Source organism: Ptychodera flava, chromosome 16, assembly GCF_041260155.1.
Source record: "Ptychodera flava strain L36383 chromosome 16, AS_Pfla_20210202, whole genome shotgun sequence".
Lineage (NCBI taxonomy): Eukaryota > Metazoa > Hemichordata > Enteropneusta > Ptychoderidae > Ptychodera > Ptychodera flava.
In genome coordinates this window covers 1,062,433-1,083,195 of record NC_091943.1, presented here as the reverse complement: position 1 = coordinate 1,083,195, position 20,763 = coordinate 1,062,433, and the positions used below count along the sequence as shown (strand labels likewise).

The following is a 20,763-nucleotide window of genomic DNA, read 5'->3' as shown; positions in this document are numbered from 1 at the left end:
AACCTTTCATACATGCCAGGGTCAGGTCGGTAGAGACGTGTACAGTACCTGCTTTCAAAGGAAGGTACCGGTAGTAATTGTATGTAAATTCACAGACATTACACATAGCTTTGTTTTCTATAGAGCATGTAACAAGTGTCTATTGAGATTCTAGGGCTTGCCCATCAAGGTCATTTTCTCAAAGGCAGCCGACAAAAGCCATTAAGGAAGTTGGCCAGTAGGTGTTGATGAGCGCTACACGTTAGGCATGACCTGTGAGATATCAAGTAAATGGTATGCCAGGTTGTGATAGACTGATAATGACAGTGGCCTTGTCTATGCCCAAACTCATCTTTTCAACATCAAATAATAAAAACCAAATCATTCTCAGCTATTTCAGTGAAGATTTATGCATTCTCACCACACTTTCGCTAATGTCAAATTTTTCAGCATAATGATGGAACAGGGCTTTACAAGGTCACGGTCTTCACGTTTGAAAGAAGAATGAGCAATACTCAGAGCTGAGCCAAGATACTGATCATTTCTTAATTGCTTCTTGGACTGAAAGATCAAATTCTGAGACAAAATCCAATAGCAACATGGTGACATTTATTATCACTCTCTTCTGTCTTGCCATTCCTCGGCTGTTATTCCTCGTTAAATATAGTTTGTAAAATTCTGCTATCCTTAGTGATTATCATAATAATCAAAGCTGTTGTCATGGGAAACACCCCCCAACCAAAGAAACTGTGAGTAAAATTTAAGGAGCAGAATGCTGTAAAGATGTTAAATCGGGTGAAGATGTTTAAATGTAATCTCCTTACTTTTCTCATCGTACTTATTCTGAACTTTAAGTGTGAGAGTGTCTCAGGGAGCAGTCTGATGAAATTACTAGATCTCCTACCTCTCTGTTCCGTAAAAAATAATCAGTTTTCTTGTTTAATTTAAATTCATATGATTTATTTCATTCACATCAAAATATTAATTACTCAATTTCAACCAATGAATGTTTTTAGCTTTAATGTTATGGCTATTGTGTTTGAGCTGATGCTGACTTTAGGTAGTCTAGTACCTAGCTTCATTTTTTTCCCCCTGTAAACTACACAGCTGTGAGCTCATACTGTAGACCCTTGAGAAAATGAGGGTCTATGTTCAAACTGAGGGCTGTATAGTAGACTAGATTTTAGTCGTGTGATGTATTCATTTTGAGTTCATTCATTTGGCCACTTGTCAAACTATGGCCATTTAGACTTCATCTTTGGAGCATAGCAAGGTGAAAAAGTGATGAATATTAATATTTCAAACCTCAAAAGTGACATCCAATGAAAAAATTTCAATGCGTTATTGCCAGTTTTCATTGAAAAAGGTGCAACCTGCGCAATATTCTTTACCATTCCGTTACTTGTATGGAATATTAATGGTGTTTTTATGCATGGTAATAAAACCATCTTTATAGTAGTCATTAGCTTAGTAACATAACCATTTAACAGTGGCTTAGGAAGTTTAAGAACTCTTTTACCAACATTTTGACAAAGAATACTGTTCTCACTGACAGAAAAGTTTTGTCATCATAGAGTGTGAATTAACCTGAAGGCCCCCTTGTATCTGCCCATTTTGTCAGCCACTCTGCGGTAATAGCCAATATAAATTGTGAGCACGCTCACTGGCTATAGAGTTACAGGTTCTCTGAATGCTACAGCTAAAGATAGCTCCAGGTTGACAGAATTGGACAGTAATCTTGAACACACTGGCCTTCTAATCATCCAGAGATGATTTGTGTTCAGGCAAGAGGCCAAGGTCAATTTGCACAGTATCTGATAACTGCCATCATTAATCAATCAGATCTGTCCCTCTATGTCAGTAGAATGACAGGATTTCTCAACCTCCAACAGAAAGATAATATGGTAATAAAACTGCTAGATTGCCTGTTTTGAAAACATTTCTGCTTAACTGGTGTTTTGTTGTTCAAAAGTTGGATATATATATATATATATATATATATATATATATATATATATATATATATATATATATATGATTTCACATTGGAATATGAAATCAGGACTTCTGAACATAGCAAAGATGGCTTTATAACAAAGACTTTGAAGGATTTTCAATGAGTTGAGAAATTGCATCGTTACTGTCATTGAAGGGTTATTGGTATTTAGAATGGCTCTATCATGAGCTGTAATGAAATAACCTGAGAACAGTGAGAAGTGAGTAAAATGAAGGCAATGTGTGGCAAAAATGAATGAAATTGAGAGCAATCATATTTAGCATCTGACAGTGGTTTTCAGTAAAGAGTTGTGTTTTTGGAGTCTGTTATTAGCCCTTACAGAGCGTGTCATCTGTGCTTGCTAAGGTCTCTTGTCCTGGCAGCTTGATGCTCCCCGAAGAGTGGGAAGTAACGATTCGCGTGAGTAAACGATGAGTGTATGTCTGTCAGGAGTGTTCAGCTGTTGACTGCTGCCACCATACATGTATATAAGTGAACTGATAACTAATTACTGAAAACCACCTAATACTTGACATTGTTGAAAACTGTGAAAGTAGGGGGAAAAATCTCATTTTAAACAGAACATGTCATGATGAAAAATAGATACAGGGGTTCAGAGGAAGTTTATGTTGTCAATATTGATAGTCAACGCCGTTTTGTTTTATTCTGATAATAAATGAAGATATATGTTATTGTGAGATTTACTTTCTGGTTGTATGACAAGTTTATTTAACTTTTTAAAGCTCTTGAAAATATTTTTTGAGATTTTTACCTCCCATTTGCCATACATATATGGCAATGGGAGGTTATATGGTTGAAAAAAGTCTGTATGTGAGATGTCTGTCTGTCTGTATGTATGTATGTATGTATGTATGTATGTATGTATGTATGTATGGATGTCTGTCCGTCCAACGCAAAAACTCAAAAACCGCTGCACGTATTGAGCTGATTTTTGGTGTAGTGATGCCATATATGATGTAGATGTGCCGTTGTTAAAATGAACTTTTTAGGCCCATAGATATGCTAATGAGGTACAAAAAAAGCAAAAATGGTCAAAAATCAATAACTCAGGAACTACTCATCTGATCATTGTCATATTTGGGTTTTAGCTACCTTGGCCAAACTCATTTAAACATATAGATTTGATGTCAATATTTGATGCTTTCTATTTTTAATGATTTTTTTTCTTTTTTTCATTTTTTTTGCCATTTTAGTAAGAAATCTTTTCCTCTTAAACCAATGGTTGGATCGCTTTAAAATTTGGCGTGCAGGTACCTTGTGAAAACTCAAAATAGAATTCATCAAAATTATGGCACAATTTGCATATTTGTATTTTTAGGCAATTTTTGCCATTTTTGGTTAAAAAATCTTCTTTGAAACTGTGTATGCCATTACTTTCTATTGGGTGTGCAAGTTCCTAGGAGTGACCTGAAGATGACTCGGTGAACTCAAGCTTGAAATTTGCAAATTTCGTTGTACTTTTTGTCATGCTTTCAAATTTGGTACATAGGTGAAATGTAGTAGGTCATTCATTCAAAGTCAAGTACTGCCTGTGTGAATGAGCAGATTATGATTGTGCTGTTCCAGGCTGAAGTGCTATTCGTAGGAATGATGCAATGTTAGACGGTAATTGATGTTTTAACTGATTTGACCTACGTTGTGTGTAGCTCTTGTACTGTATAAACCTATCAATTCACCCAGAAAAAAAATAATATGATTTTAAATAATTGAATTAATTAGGAAATCAACAAAGCCAAAATAATTGTAGTGTAGAATTATTAGAATGTTCAACTGTTTTGACAGTTCATGGTGAAATGCTTACCATCTTGGAGGATTAAAACATGTAAAGGCAACTTTCCTGAATCCCAACTTTGACATATTCTGAACTCATTTATTGTGCTCTGTATGTCATCTAAAAGAGATTGCTCATAATAGTTTGTCATGATAGGTTGGTCAAATAAATAGAGATAGAGAAAGGTCCAATTTCCATTTATGGTTGACTTGGTAAGGATAAAATAAATTACTTTTAGAGGAAAAAATAGAGTGATGAAATAAAAGAGTGGTCAAAGTGATAGGGTTTTTATGGTAAAGCTGGACTGTAAGATTCCTCATGTGCTATTTATAGCAATTATGCAATCTGTGTAAACAGTGCAATGAAAGTGTTACATGATTCCTCATAATGCTTTTGATAACCTTGAACTTCTTAAGTTGCAAACATTTTTTCTCTTCTGTGTGCTTTCTCTGTGTACCTACAGGCTCAATTTATTCAACAGAACTTACTTGCAATGTTAATTTGAAAGTTAAAATGTGCTTGGTTAATAGGATGAAATACTGATAAAGATAACCAGCTGAAGATTCTTTATAACCTGACAGATATGCTGTTTTTTATGACGTAAATGTTGATAAGCAAGTCTTGTTTACTTTAATTAGAATGTAATTAACTCTCATTTATATTATTATAAGCAGTAGTATCAAGTTGATCAAGCTAATATTGACAAGTTGGTCGGCTGTTGGAGGTTAAAAGCTGTAAAAATAAATGTATGCATGTCTATCTGTTTGTCTGTCTATCTGTCTGTAGACCCGCGTTTTTGGAGGGTCTATGGTCTGTCTGTATGTATGTACCGGTATGTATGTTAGTTATTATGTGCAGATGTATGTCTGTCAACATTAAAAACTCCTGAATTGCAGCACTTACCATCTTAGTATTTGGTGGACAGGTACGTGCATCGAGGGGTGGAGATGTGAATTTGTTGAAATAAACATGTCAAAGTCAAAAATATGCAAATGAAGGGGAAAAAAGGAAAAATCCTTCAAATTGCTAAAACTTTGTAACCACTGGCCAGATTTGGTTGAAACTTGGTATGCAGGCTCTTTATAGTGACTTAAGTTACATTTCTTTTAATTGTGGTATAATTTTGAAAGTTGTATTTTTTTGTCAAAAAATCTTTTCTTAAAGCACTGATCCCATTGCCTTGAAAACTTGTATGTATGATCCTAGGGTTGACCTTTGTCAAATTTGTTCAAATTGTGATGAAATTTTCATATTTGTATTTTTGGGGCAATTTTTTCATTTTTTCTCCCAAAGTATTTGTTGGATTGCTGTAAAACATGATAGTCTTGATCCTAGGGTTGTTTTCTGTCGGACGTGTAAAAGTCATTATGAGATGGAGCATTTCATATTGCTGGGGTATAAGATTAATTTGGATTTGCAATGGAATTTTCGTAGTCAACCTGTAAGAATGCAATGTCATGTGTGTACTAGTAGTTAGTATGGCTGCAAAATGGGGAGGACAGTGTCATTGACACTATTTTTTGAGATTTTTTTAATTTATTGTCTAGTTTTTGCCATTTTTGGCACAACTTTGCTTGAACTTTTTGCCGCCTTCCCAATGTGGATCGTATAAGTTTGGTGTACATAGCACAGCAGAGAAACTGCATAGCCAATAGCACAACACTCTTGACATACACCTGTAGGACTGTGAAAATGTTAGTACGGTATGTGAATTGATAAACAGTGATAAGTAATGAAAAGGCAGGAACTGGAATGAATACATGACATACACTGACAAAGTGAGCTGTTTCACAAAGGTTATAGGTACATCCTTATCAATAACATGTAAGGTGTGGGAATAAACCATTTTATAACAGTAGTAGTGCCTCCAAGCGTTTTAACCCTTTCACCCCCATTTCCTGGTATATGGTTCACCCCACCCTCTTGAAAACAATGTGGATGAATCAACTTTGCTGCTGAAAGGGTTAACTCATTATATATAGGGAGTTTAGTACTGCACAGTGCTGTCCGCTATAAGGCATTTAACATCAGTACTGTTGTATCACAGTATGGCCTATCAAGATTTTTGTGTATTACGGCAAGGAATTACATTATACATGTAACATACATAGACTTAGCTTTGCTAGAACATCACATCAACAATACTGGACATATGCTTGCTATAAAACAATGGCAGGATTATAGTGTCACCAACATATGACAAAAGTATAAGGCCCTACCAAATATAGTACCATAAATATTATGCACTTGGCAGGTTTTTGTACCCAAAATATTTGTGATACCCATTCTTGGTATGGACCCTAAGGCGCTTACTCATTACTAAGTTAACTATTTTTAGCCCAGTGGTGCGTGGAAGGAAGTTGTACGGCCGAGTGGGGGGTGTGCTATTGACAGATGTGCGTTTGAGTAGATAGTTGGGAGGAGGCTTCTCTCTGCCAAAGTATGATCTGCACAGCTCAGTAAGATGATTCCTATCGCTGTTCTGTTGTCAGGTAAGTATAGAGATGTGTGTTTACACACATGTAGTATTTGTGTGTCGTTATACCAAGTTTTGGTAAACTTTGTGAAACAAGCACATTTCCACAACCAAGAAGCCGTTGAAGTATCATCGTTACGCCATTTAACAATGCGCGGAGTTCACACATGTACTCATTGCATTAGTGTGAAATAATACAAAACACGGGCCAGACACTAGTATTTGTATTCCATGAATTGGCATGCGTTGGGCATAGTCAAGAAAATGATAAGTAGAAATCATTGGCTAAGGCCAAAAAAAAAATAATTGTGCTGTTCCGATAACATGGTTTTCAATAATATGGTAGGTAGGTCGGCAGGAATTTTGTTTTTCCAAAATATTTTTATTTTTAAATATGCATTTTTCAGGGGTTCAAGGCAGTCAAACTGGCCACAACATTTCCAGAAAAATGTATCATACATATAATAGGAAAAAACCCATAAAAGACATCCTCGTTAAAGCAAAAATCAAATGCCAAGTAACGAATGCGTGATTTTACAGGTTTTTTCTTTTCTGTTTTTACTTTTACTGTATTTATGTAGCTCTAAAAAGTTCAGGGTCGGCAGGTAAAAAATAGGGTAAGTCGGGTTATCTGAACAGCACGATTTTTTTTGTTCCGCCTAATTTAAAACCATAGCATGGGTTAGAGTACTTGCAGGCGATATTGATATTTCATTTAGTACTTCCTATACAGTTGCAATCAAATGCAGATGGGCTGCACTGTATCGTTTAGGAATTGCTGCGTGGTTATGCAGTAATTTATCATCGATTTTGTCATTTTCAAAGTGAAAAATTTATTGCAGGATACAGCCGTGTCAAGATATTTTTGTTTTGGTGGCTGGTGTAATTCTTCACTGTCGGTTTTCAAGCCTTACTAAATGAAATCATACAGTGTATCTGCATGTATGTGTTTGACAATGACACTCTTTTTCTTCTCTGATTTTGTTGAATTATACAATTTAATTCATGTTTAATATACTAACTCAATAGAAGCAAGTATTTATACAGGTTTTATGTTTAACCAGCAGGTTTTGACACCCATGGGAATAATGTATTCCTTTCCTATGCTATAATAATTCCATAATTCCATCACTAAAGTGACACACTGCAATTTGACTTTTCATTTCAAGTGGGTATTTTCTAAAAATAGGAGATCCATCGTGAGATTGTCTTGCAATTGCTCTTGACAGCTTACGTACACTCTGGAATGAAAAGGCTTATCAATATTTCAGGGGTTAGAAGTACAAAGTAAGCTAATGCATTTTGTATTGGCAATATCTTGAGATGAGTAATGCTTGCGTACAGCAGTGCACTTTCAGTGAATAAAACCTTTCATTTCAACGTGAAAACCCTCTTGTGGTCAGCCAGTCTCCTCTCCAGGGTAGATGCAGTCAACTTGCGCAAAAATGCACAACTAAGAAAACTGATCACGACATTTCTTCTAGAAGTTCTATGAAGGCCGAACAGGTCACCAATACAAGACTTTTATTTTTATGTACTTCTGTGAACTTATCAGTGACCTAGTAATGCATAGCCATGATGGAAATGCAGTGTTCAATTATGTACATGTATTTTTTGAAACATTCAAATTTACAGTATGAAAATTGGAAAGCGGCAAGCAAACTGTAATGGTATCGCAATCAAGGAAGCTTGACTCGCATACCTTGCATGTGTCTAAAGATAGCATCAAAAGATAGGTGAAAATGTGGTTTTAATGAGTGATGGAAAATTATCCAGAAGCACTGTATCTGGGAATAGTTTATACTAACCTTTTATTATGCTGTGTTGTGGGAAACACACCTGTGTTCAATTCCACAAGTATCAATATCATTCCAGGATGTAAAACTTACAAAAGCCACCTTCCTTTGCCAAAGCTCTACCTTGCAACAGTTGCCTAGCAACCAGCTCCTCATCATCATTTTGAGATGTGAGTTTGACAATACAGGATCAGCTGGAGGGGAAGCTGACATAATACTGCAAAGCTGCAAACATACAGTTCTAAGTATTGCAAAGACTATAGATATTGTGTATTATGGGATAGAGATGCTGCAGGTAAAAATCTACAGCATAGACAACGTCACATTGATCTTCAGTAGTGAATGTAACAATGTGACTTGACTCTACAACTCCATATTTGGTTGTATCAGAATATGTGTGGACCCGCATATCACGTATACTATATTCATACCCACGTGCGCATAACAGCTATTGTATTGGACTGATTAGATAATTTGACATGCATTTGCATTGTGGCAGATTCCCTATTTCCTGTTTGTCATTCTTTGACTGGAGATATTTAGAAATTTTAGAGTCTTGTTGTTTTGGCCTTTAATTTTACAAACCTGAGAATGAAAATTATCCTGTGTCTGCATCTTCATTCACCCATGAAACTGTAATTCTACGACAATGTACTTGCTGTGTTTGTAGTTTTCTTGGCTGCCACATAGATACTTCTTGAATTGACTAAGTTCCATCACAAAATGGAACTTTGGTGTTGTTTCTTTTGAGTTTAAACATTACTTTATTCCATATCGTAACGTGTAGCATGTCCCGGGGAGCATGTGCAGAGTCTGTGAATTTCAGAACTCTGCTCTGATCTAGATAAAGATGGACTAAAAACTCTGTAATGACATAATATCCTGTATTTTATGTACACACATTACAACATGAGACTGTCGACTTATTATGTCAGTATAAAGTAAACAGGGCTATAAAGTAGAAACATGGTGTGTGTCCATTCATGGTCAGCAGAATTATACTCTTAGCAATGCTTATTGCGTCATTACCAAATAATGACAAGAAATGACATCTTTAACTGGTCCTTAAACCATTGTTGAAAATTCTTGAAAAGCCATGCTAGTAAGGCATTTTGACAATTTCAGCCTTCAAGCCAATGTTTCTAATTTCAAATGAAAGTAGTGAGTACTGCAATATACTGTACGTGTACAAAAGGTGATGCTAATGCAACATCAAATTAAAGACTTCAGCAGGTTTTGATGTTTATATGATAGCAGAAAAAGGTTTATTGTATTTTCATACATCTCACAGGTGCCATTGCATTGGTCATGCGCATACACATAGAGGAATATTGTATGTATACATACATGTATACCTCTGATGTGATAGTGTTTATCACTGTGTGTTCTAAGAAAATGTTGACGACTAGCTCATAGCTGGGCTTTATCCCCATGGCCGCTTGATTATGTGCTTGTGCCATTCAGCCTTCAACAATACTGATAAATTGTGGCCTGGTTAGCATCCAGTGTAACGGGTGACTGATTGCCCATGATGTTCAGCATTGTAATTGAATTTATCACATTACATGTAGCTCTGAGAGACTCTGTTTAGGAAAATATCTGTTGCATTGAACACAGTTTTCAATCTGGTAAAATAGCTACAAGTAAATGTGATGTATTTTAGATCTTCAGACGGAAAAAGTTAAAAGTAGGGTCAAGCCGTAGGATCTATGGTAAACCTTGATATCACATTTTTCACCTGCTTTCAGTGTTGTCTACAACATCAAAATGTTGCTATTTCTACACAGTAATGTGTCAGCCATGTGTAAAGTGAAAAAATACTAGCCTTTATTAATAGCTCACTTGCATGTGGTATTTTTCTGTATAAGACCCAAATATAGCCTTCTCTACTGTGTATAAAGTGACAAAAGTCAAAATATTATGGACCCAAACCTATTTTGAGTTTTTCAGAGCAAATAGTTTATCTATAGTCTGCTACGCAGCCCAATACAGACATTTACTGTGTATAAGGTGACTTTCAAAATTTTGTTCCCTTTCCAATGTTCCTTTCACAAAGTGAAGTTTTACACTCCAACTTTGATGTTGTCCATGTATTACTCTCTGAATTCAGACTACAAGCAGTCTACTATGCTTAGCAGGTATGTAGATGAACAAGACTGCTGACCTTGACCTGAAAGTTAGGTAGCTGGAATTTTAGTTGTTTAAAAAAATGCAACACCACAGTTGGCTCAATTGTGTGTAAAGCCTGCCAACTTGATTCTAAAGCTGTGTAAATACTGAGCTTCAAGTTTACATTGAAATGGATATCACCAATCTTTTCACCTAAATATGGTAGAGATCGAGATCTCTGTGAAATGGAAATCTAGAATTATTTGGCAGCCAATGCAACTACGTTTTAAAAATATATTTTTTGGTCTAAAAGTCCCATGTTCCACCTTTTTTTTCTTGATTTCCCAATCATACCTCCACGACAGACACAGGTTGTTGCCCTTCAGCATATACAACCTTGCCTATACAGCTGTGAAATGTTTCAATTTGTCACCGGCAACTAGTGACTCACTCAGACAGTCATGACAAATCCCAGCCAGAACAGAAATGTGTGCAATTTTACATAATACAGCCACAGGCAATCACAGCAGAAGTTTTCCTGTCTTTAAAAAGTTTTATTGACCGAGTCAACTGCTTCACGCTTCAGGGAAAACTACTCCAAATTTATCAGAGTGGAACTGTAGACCTACAGCTTTACAGAAGTGGTAAATTTATAAAATGTTTGACGTGTGTCACATGAGGGACTGGTTGGTGAGCTTTGGGATGAAAATCACTCATTGAATTATTATATAGGGGAAACTGGCAATGGTTCATTTGTAATTTTATAATTAGTATCATCTACTTCAGCATCTCTGGCAATGGCAATGGTTCATTTGTAATTTTATAATTAGTATCATCCACTTCAGCATCTCTCATGAATACCATTATTGTACTTCATTTGCGACCTTTCACCCCCAGATTTAACCTTTCACCCATAGATTAAACTTCTGTCACCAGTATTTTCTTTGCATGCGTCACATATTACACTTCATGACAAAACATGGACACATGGTTGCAGCAGTAGTGAAATTATTGTACTCTTGAAGAAAATTCCCAAATTGCAAGAGGTGCATTATTCATCTATTGTCATAATAATGTCAAAAATTTATACATTTTTGTCAAGCTGCTGATTCGCCTACACAGCTAAGCAGGATGTTATAGCAGTATAAAATATTGACAATGGGCCTCAATTTATTTTAATACAAACACATGCAAATAATAATTACACTCAGACTCTGTGAAAAAGTGATGATTATGCAAATCATATTTGTGATTTACATAATTGCTAAATGAAGATAGAATATTTGCATACAAATACATCTGTTGGAAGGAATATCTCTTTCCTCTATGTAACACAGTCATTGATTTTTTTTGTCAGCTTATATAACACTGATGTTTATGCCCTTATGGCTTTGCTTGCATAAATGGATAAGACATCTTCCATAGTTCAACATGGTCAAGCTCACCCACTCAAATTATAATTATGTGGTCTCTCAATGTGAAATATTAAATTTCTTAGAAATGTTTTCTGCCCAATGTCGAAGTAGTTAGCAAATTACAGCCATTGGCATCAGCCAATTCAAAGGTCAACAATTTCTGTCATCTGCCATTCTGAAATTCAAAAGTCAACAGTTTCTGTTGTCTGGTATTTTGAAATTCAAAAGTCAACAATTTTTATCTACTATTTTGAAAATCTGTTTTTTAAAGACAAATGTATTAATTTTGTCCTGTGTGTTTGATTATGAAAACCAAACCATTCTTCGTATTTCTGTAATTGAAAAAAAAGATCATTTATACATAGAACATACAAATAACCATGAGCTAGGCCAACATTTAATTCCCAATTCCCTTTACATAGGTCCAAATAGCCATTTATAACAATTGGTTTTGGCCAAACAGCAGTGGAGAAAGAGTTACAAATAGATGGGTAGGTGGGGTACTATATGTCATATCATTAAGATAGCCAACTCAGGGTCTGTAGGACTGTGTGATACAATTAGTTGTGCCCGTAACCACAGGCTGTGGTTTGCTCGAGGTACAGCCAGTATCAACACATAGACCATATGCATTCAGGGCTGCCCTGCCTCCAATATGCATGTATATTAAAAAGGAAAAATTGTGCCTTCCTGTACAGTGCGGTGTGCTTCATCAACTTTCCAATGAAAATGTGGTTGTGTTATTGAATAACATCAGAAACAAATCAATGGCTCACCTCCATAGAAATAATCTGTTTGTCCAGGAAAAAATTGGTTTCATGTTATTATTGATTTGTCTTATATAAACAAATGCTACCCAGCAGATAATGCCTTTATCACAGAGTAGAAAATCACTCAGGGTAGAGTTATTGCTGGTAAAGTGACGAAAGTAGCAGAAAATTGCATGGAGAGAAGAAAATGGTTGCCCCTTTGACTTCATTGAGAGTATACAACCATATATCACTGGCGAATGGAATGTTTGCATGTCTGAGTTTGGTGTGAAGCTTCATCTTTGCTGTGGATTTCCACTTACCAGTAACTTCTTTCTCTTTTGGGCACATTACAGATTTAATTATGTCACTGTCAATGTGACAAATTACTTATAAATTTGATTATGTATTTATGCAGTCATGGCAATTTTATAATTCTTTTACTGGGTTTATGGTTGACATTGATTGTTAGAAATGCAATTTTATCGTAAAATGCAAACACTATAGATATACTGTGACTATCTGTATCGTGCAGATGAGGTCTGTTGTACAAATTGAGAGGCAAAAATCTCAGATCAAGTGTAAATAGGCTGCTTTGAAAGATGGGAGAAACTGAGTGAACAGCACAAGAAGCAGAATGGAATTTCTTGTCTTCAAATATGTGACACGCGCTACATGCAGAATTCTGAAATAAAACCGCATATCATAACCCCATTTTAGCCAACATACTGTAATTGATTTTTTTCAATATGGACTGTTAATGATAGCAGATGTAGCTTGTGTTGTTTTATATTTGAAGTTGATACAGTAGTACAGAATACAATGCATTTTGACAGCCAGTTTTATATTATAGTTCTTTGTAATCTGAACTGTCTTCGATTTTTAATAAAGAAAACCAAGGACTTTTTTGGCTTCCTGTTTTGATTTATTTCTTTTGTCAGCTGTACCTGATTGATTTACATAGGTTGGTGAAACTGGTCGTATTATGAAAGTGTTTTTTGCTTATCTCCGGTTTTCCATATGTGAAGACCTCACCGGGAAAATTATCACAGCCAAAGTTTTATCTCAGCCAGCAATAGCATTACACCCCTGTAATGATATTTATGGAAGGGAATATAGTCTCGGCTGATTTCAAAAGTGAAGTATACTTTCACACTGATACATCCTGAAGGCAAAAAAGATTATACCCTCTGAAAGCTTTGTTTGTGTGATCCTATTAAGAGTAGAAATACGATGCACATGTGACGTCTAATATATGATATTGTCAATGGGACCCCAACAGATAGGAAAAGTACATGTACTGCGGATTTCTATCAAACGTTCTGATTTTTGAATCAGGAAAAAAAAATGGCGATGCTTTCACTTGGAGATTTGAGAATGAATTCTTTTTGGCAGTTGATTGGTGGTGAAGGGAAATCTTTGCTGTAAATGTATCATTAGTGACAGGGAATTTAGAAGTCAGGCAGGATGAAAGTGAGGTTGCTTTTAGGAAGATGGTTTTCTCATCTGTTCTTGCTGGAAAACACACAAAGGAATCACTGGTAGTTTATGTTACACACTCAATCAAAGCACACATTAGGTACTTCAGAGTAAAGTATGTGTGCAAGTTGTGATGTGCTGGAGCTATCTCAACTGGGCACACTCAATCAAAGCACACATTAGGTACTTCAGAGTAAAGTATGTGTGCAAGTTGTGATGTGCTGGAGCTATCTCAACTGGGTATCTCAGCGTTGATTCTATATCAATCTTTTCCGTAATACAAGCCGCTTGGAAAAAAAAAAAAGCCATCGATATTCTCCAGTCTGAAAATGTTCAATGCAGGAAACAAAAACAGCACCTGGAAATGAGGTGAGATGACCATGGAGTGTGCCTTGACTATTCTTGTAGTTGTACATTGATTATAAATAGCAGGAGAAATCTTCAAGTGTTCCTGCCGCCATCCTCAGGGATTTTATCACAGACAATTACCTGACAAAAGTACAGAGTATGAAAGGAGGATATGTTTGCCTTCATGTCAATTAGCAATACTTCTATACTCCACACTGGGAAAGTCTGTACATATGCATCAGGTGTGTCGAGTGATCTTTAGCTTCTTCCTATTATGACTTTCTTCACTTGTTTCCATGGAAACAGACTACTTCTGTAAGGTGCTATGACAACGCTGGTTGGCTTCCATGTATGAATATCATATGGAAGTTTATATTTCAATCAGACTTATTGTTCATTCTGATGTATTTTTAAATGCGGCAAGCCTTTTCATGTGATCTGTCAACTCAAATAAATGTAGTCTTCTGGGCAAAATGATCAAATTTCCTAACTTTCCGATGTCTTGATTGCTTCAAATTGTTTTCTTTCTCTGAATATTGATATTAAAAATGCCAAAGTAGGTAAAATCCAATGGACATTATGTGGATCTGTAGCATATTTAGTCCCTGTGTGCTGCAGGCACACTGAGAGGCCAATGTCATTACTCTGTCAGTCTGTGTGTGTCAGTCTGTCTGCCTGTCTGTCCATTTGTCCATTCATTCATTCATCCTTCCTTCAATTGACCAAATTTGTAGTATTCCTAACTAAAAGCTATTGTGACTAGCTTTGGTATGAGGAATGTTTCTATGAAAAACTAAAACTGAGTGGAGTTTCATAGATGTAACTTGAAGAATTATGAAAAAATTATGTGATAATGATTTTTTTTATTTCAAAAATTTCCATTAATGACATTTAGGTTCCTACATGCAGGCATGTCTGCTTTGTGTTTTTGTGCAGATTCTGATGAAATTTGCACAAATTACTGTCCTAGTTTTCTGAAAAAATTCCAGATATAGCTATTGAGTCATTTCCATGGTAGATTGTTGAGGTGCCGTGGACTGGTTTTTCCATCATCACAGCCATATGACACAGGAGCCATGAATGTCTTACTTTGATACATTTTGCCAATTATTTGACAGTAAATCCAAACGCTCAAATGTCAAGGAACTGTACCGTAATATTATTCTCAGCCTCATTATATTACCAAGGCTGTCTCAATCATTTTTGTACGAGCGACAAAGAGCTCGTCTCAAGGACTTTGACATGTCAAAGCAAAGTGTAAGGTTTAGGCATTTCATGCTGTCGTTTAATACAGAGGAGTGTGATGATGAGAAGTCAAGATCTAAGTTTTCACTCGCGATTGGTGGAACAAAGCCTGGGGAGAAATTGTCATAAGACAGACATGACTCACACAGCCGTACTTTTGAGAGCTGATTTGATTAATTGTTCACCAAATTGCCTCGTAAATTTTGATTCCAAAACGTGTTCAGATATAATTCTCAACATGTAATTTGCTGATTAATTTGTTCTTTCCGTCTATTCTTCCTCTTCTGCTCATGCTCCAGAATGTAAGTCTTGTCAGGTAAATGTTTTATTTGTCTGAATTTTCACATCGCCATGGATACATGTTCCTTCCAGCCAGAGTGGGTTTAATTTCTCCAAGGCAGATGTAGTCAGTTCTATAGGTTGTTGATAAAAAACAACAGCAATTTAACTGTGAAATGTACATGTGATATGCAAACAACTGAACTCCTGTGCTATATTGATTGAGGCTGGCCAAGGCTTTTTTGGATGGCATTATACAATGCACATGATTGCTAACAGTGCAAAAATTTTTGACAAAATTACCACTGTAAAAATCACCCTGATGAGTATGCATGTAGTTGAAAGCATTTATCCAAAATTATGCTATTGAGGTAGTATGTGCCTCGAAAGTGAAAGACGTAAACTTTTGCCCAAACCTTCCTCAATGAATCTTTTAACCTTTCTCTTCCAAAGATCAAGATTTAAAAACGGGGTCACCATGCATATTTTGGTATTAGATAAACAAATTACCCAAGATTTACCAATATTTGAAATTCAAAATGGCTGCCACCCCTGTGTTAACTCCATGGAGGAAAATAAAGTTTTCGATTTTCAAAAAGCTAACACTGTAAAATATTTCTTACACCAAGAGCTTTAAAATGAGCCCCAAAAGTGGTAGATCAGAAAAGAATTGAAAGAGTTTGAGAGTCTGAATATTTGTCTCCAAGGTGTATTCTACCTTAAGACAAATGTTACCTTACATGCCAGTGTTTTTACTTTGAGTGTAATAAATATCATAGGTTTATTGGGGATTTTAACACCAAAATCAATTCATCCGCAAATGGTATTTATTGATAAATACATCAGCATCAGAGATAAAAAGAAATCACCGTTTCAAGGCAAACAGTAAAAATTACTTCCAAAAAAGTCAGAGATGTGTGAAGACATACATGTAAAGTACATCGATGCATAGATCAGGATTTCTGTAACTTTAATACTCAACATAAATGAATAGATTTATGGTCACAGATTGCAAGGACACCATGGGTATAAAATTACAATTCCAGGACAAATAGAAGAAATTACTGTGAAAATAGAAATTGGAGATAACATAAGATTAATGGCCCATGCACAGAAAGCCTGATACTTCAGCTTTGGCACTGTATTATAACCTTCATGTTATTTGCTATCAGCAGTTCTCTTAAAAGCATTTTTTGTGGTTCCATGGTTGATAATACCGACGATATTTTTTTAATCGAGTTTTTTCCATTTCAACTTCTCAGTATCCTTTGAGAAATTATGAGTCTGATCTCCGAGAATCATGCAAGTCGTACTTGGGTGCTCTGTAGAGTTGTGATAGAACCATTAGACTGCAGCAAATACATACATCCATGCAGAAAACACATAAAATTTGTCAGAATTTGTGGTTACCAGCAAATATTTTGTGCCAGGTGCTGCAATTATCATTAAGCAGTGTTTTAAAATTGCTTGAAATTCACAAATTATTATCTGTGCCAATCTGTCATGGAAAAAATGGAAACAAGTCTGGAACTGAAATTTTACAAAAATATGGCTATCGTCCCTTGACTTGCAACGTTGAAAATACTAAATGTAAAATATCACAGTGTGTTGTAAGGAACAGCAGAATAAAATGATGTGAAACGTCAAAAACACTAGATATTTCCAAAATTAGTGGAAATTAGATATCAAAACATTTAATCAAGTTTTGATACTAAATCATTAAGGAAGTGTAGTGCCCTAAACAAGTTATAGGAACCAAAAACCAATCATCAAATTAATTGACATAGCTTCCATCTTCATACCATCAGATTTATTTGTCCTTTAACTTCAGAATTGGAGCAGCACCAATCTCTACATCACATGGATATATGATGCACCATCATCTGTTTGTTGAAATCACATCAAACAGGAAAGTATTTTATGACTGTTTGTTCAGCAGTAAGCTGATGATGTGTTTGGCCAGGGCAAATACTCTTTTTATTTTGCTTGCAGGTAATCTCTTCAGATGAGGAGAGTTATTGTAATTAGGTGTTTGGAATGTGACGTGATTGATGATTTGTACTATGCTCTTATGATTGATGATTTATATTATGCTCTTCTCACCGTAAACCATCCTTTGTCGTTGCCATTTTTATGTTTCATTGTAATCTCAATCCGTTTTTTTTGTGTTTTCAACCATGTACGCCCTCTGGCCCGAGCAATTTGGTACATTGGTGATACGGGATGAATCTCCAGAGAAATCCATCATTACTCTAGAAATGATTTAGCACGGATTCAAAAGGGATTGCAGTAAATCAGTGACTCATTACAGGAGAAATATTGTTTGCAAGGGATCATATCGCATTATTGACTCACCTAGCATTCCAAAGTAATACCCTGATGTCAAATACACTGTGGCTTAGAATGCACACCAAGACTCAATATAGCTGTCAGATAAGGTGTATCATACATTTTAAGTCAGTTCTTTCTAATTTACAACCACAGTACATTTTATGTTGTCAAAACATGTGACAGAAATACCGAACACAATCGCAAATTTCAGAACCAAATACTGAAAAGTCAACACTGCCTCTGAAAGAATACAGAATTCCACATATGTGTAAAATGTACATTCTATACATGCACCTGTGATATCCAGTCTCAGACTTTGTAGATGTACGTAGTCACAATACATGTTCATATATACACTTATATTTTATAAAATGAACATTTAGTTTGTTGTTAAGGCCAAAATAAAAATATGTGCTGTTCCGATTACCTGACCTACCCCAATTTTATCCTCCGACCCTAGACTTTTTTGAGCTTCATAAACAGGAAGTAAGCATAACTATATGAAAAAACATGAAATGCATGAAATCACGCGATTTTATTTTATTTTAATAGTTTGATATTCAATTTGAGTGTGTTTCATGAGGAAATTATTTACTGATAGTTGTGTTGAACGCGTACAAAATGCACATTGAGGAATAAAAAAAAAATAGAAAAAAAAAATTCCCTACCTACCTATTCTATTTTTGAAAACCATGTAATCGGAACAGCACATATTTTTTTATTTGGTTTAATTTGTGATTACCACCATCAATGACAGACCAATCGAGTCATGATATATTTCACACAGTTGTACAGGAATAGCTTAGAGAAAATGAACATTTCCTAATTACTTTTTCAAGGTTCTGTTTAGAATCATCCAGGGCCCCTTTCATTCAACTGTCAATGGCAAGCATCCCCATTTCACTTCCACCAAACTTGAGATGACTGTGTTGTCGTTGCTTTCATATGTGCACATGCATTACATGTATACAGTAAAAAAATCATTCATGGGACCGTTTTTCCACATGGACATCACTTGCATTTTAAATGTACTTCAAGCTTGGTGCATAGAATATTAATACACAAACTTCTAATTCACTGATGATCAAGCTCAGTGCATTATTCATGACAATGATTTGTTGTATTAAAAGTGCATGGTTCCATCAAGATAGTGAAGTGTAATCATGTTATCTATTGCACAATTGTAACTGAAACATTAACATTGAAAGTTTCATTTGAAAGGCGTATAGAGAATCGTATGCTATCTTTTATCTGAAAAGATTTCACCATTATTTGATGAAACCTATTGTTACTTTTGAAAATAATGGTCTGAGGTGTGCAAGAAGTTACTCTCAAATTTCTGGCCAACAATGAATGGTAAAAAGTGCCAAACTTCATATTACAGGATAAGTATGTGAAGGAAGCTATTGGCTGTAGCTACAATAATTGTAATTTGTGAAATATTCTCACGCATGTATATATGACAAACATCAAATAACCTACATGCAAATAATATTTAAATGAATGAATCAACCAATCAGTGGTCAGTCAATGTTTTGCTTCCCCATTCAAATGATCCTACAGTGAATTTTGCCGATTTTTCTCTGAAGTTTGCCAAATTTAGACCACCATGAAAGTCATCCCGTGTATCAGGGATACATCCCGGTACTTCAGTGTGCTTCAAAATAGCCTAAGCTATGTGTATTTTAGTACCAAGTTCCTGTTGTTGTGTACCAGAGTGTTTACGACAATTGGCAATCGGAATAGATTCCTATGAAATGAGCGTACAAATATCAATAAATGTACAGCTTGGTGTGTAAACCATGCCCAAGATTGAATACAGTGACACATGGCCAGTATACTACCAGACCCCTGAGAATGTGCGTGGCATATTGCACACATGCCGTAGACTTTCCAAGGAATTTCCTCCTACTCATAGATGTAAAATTGACAACATCATAAAGCAATTGTATCGTGCGTACCTTGTACTCTAACCTACATGTAAACACTTAAATAACTGCATAGATACTGTGAATCGGTAAGACAAGATTTGTAGTTGTACAAATTTGGGATCTGACAGCGGCATTCCTAGCATTCTTGTCAAGCTGCTGTTGGTCCTACCACAACTATTTGCTTGCTAATTTCATCATCAAAAAAAATTAGGTCAGACCATAAAATGTTCAATACATTGTTAATCAGCTATCAAATAAACTGATATTTTGAACTTGTCATAGTCTGACCTTGGCGGCTATACATCTCTATATACAGCTGTTATTTAAAATATTTTTTTGCACCAATATTTGCTACAATACGATTCATAAATTCAGATTTGTAGTTACATGTGGAGGCCCTAACTGACTTGCTTCAAGACTAATACCAATGTAGGCATAGCCTGTGTATTTGTTATAGTATGTCTGCAGTATGTTAGGAATGCACAAACCAAATTTTCTGAATCGAAATATTTTTTACCAAGTCTTGGGTCGCTTAGCACTCTAGCCGATCCTAAATTGTTTCAAATCAAGTCATCAACTCACGTACATTCAACTGCATTAAGAATTATGTTATTTAGAAATATTTAGTATGTGATGTACAGGCAGTAGCCGCTCAGCAGCTTACCGAGAACAGTACTTACCCAAAGTTTAGTTGAGAGGTCAAAGGTCATGACCTTGTGACCTTCCATTTAACAAGCATCATCAGTTTGCTGTGGCAAGATTGTCCTTGGCAAATGAAGTATTCAGGAATGATTCAGTAATTGGTTAGCGTCTTCATGGTGTTGTGTATACAGCTGTC

At 35.6% G+C, this 20,763-nt stretch overlaps 1 protein-coding gene across 3 annotated transcripts in view; it reads left to right on the top strand.

The window, feature by feature from the left end:
• Positions 1 to 20,763, top strand: part of LOC139152465 (rap guanine nucleotide exchange factor 1-like) — an 87,873-nt gene that overhangs the window by 9,558 nt on the left and 57,552 nt on the right. The window contains exon 1 of one of the 3 annotated variants that reach the window (XM_070725586.1): positions 6,159 to 6,259. The exons of 1 other annotated variant lie outside the window; for it this stretch is intronic. In XM_070725586.1, coding sequence (XP_070581687.1) covers positions 6,232 to 6,259 — 28 coding nt within the window. In that variant the 5' untranslated portion in view covers positions 6,159 to 6,231. Of the gene's footprint in view, positions 1 to 6,158; positions 6,260 to 20,763 lie in introns of those variants that run through there. One more of the 3 variants, XM_070725588.1, reaches the window with a different exon arrangement.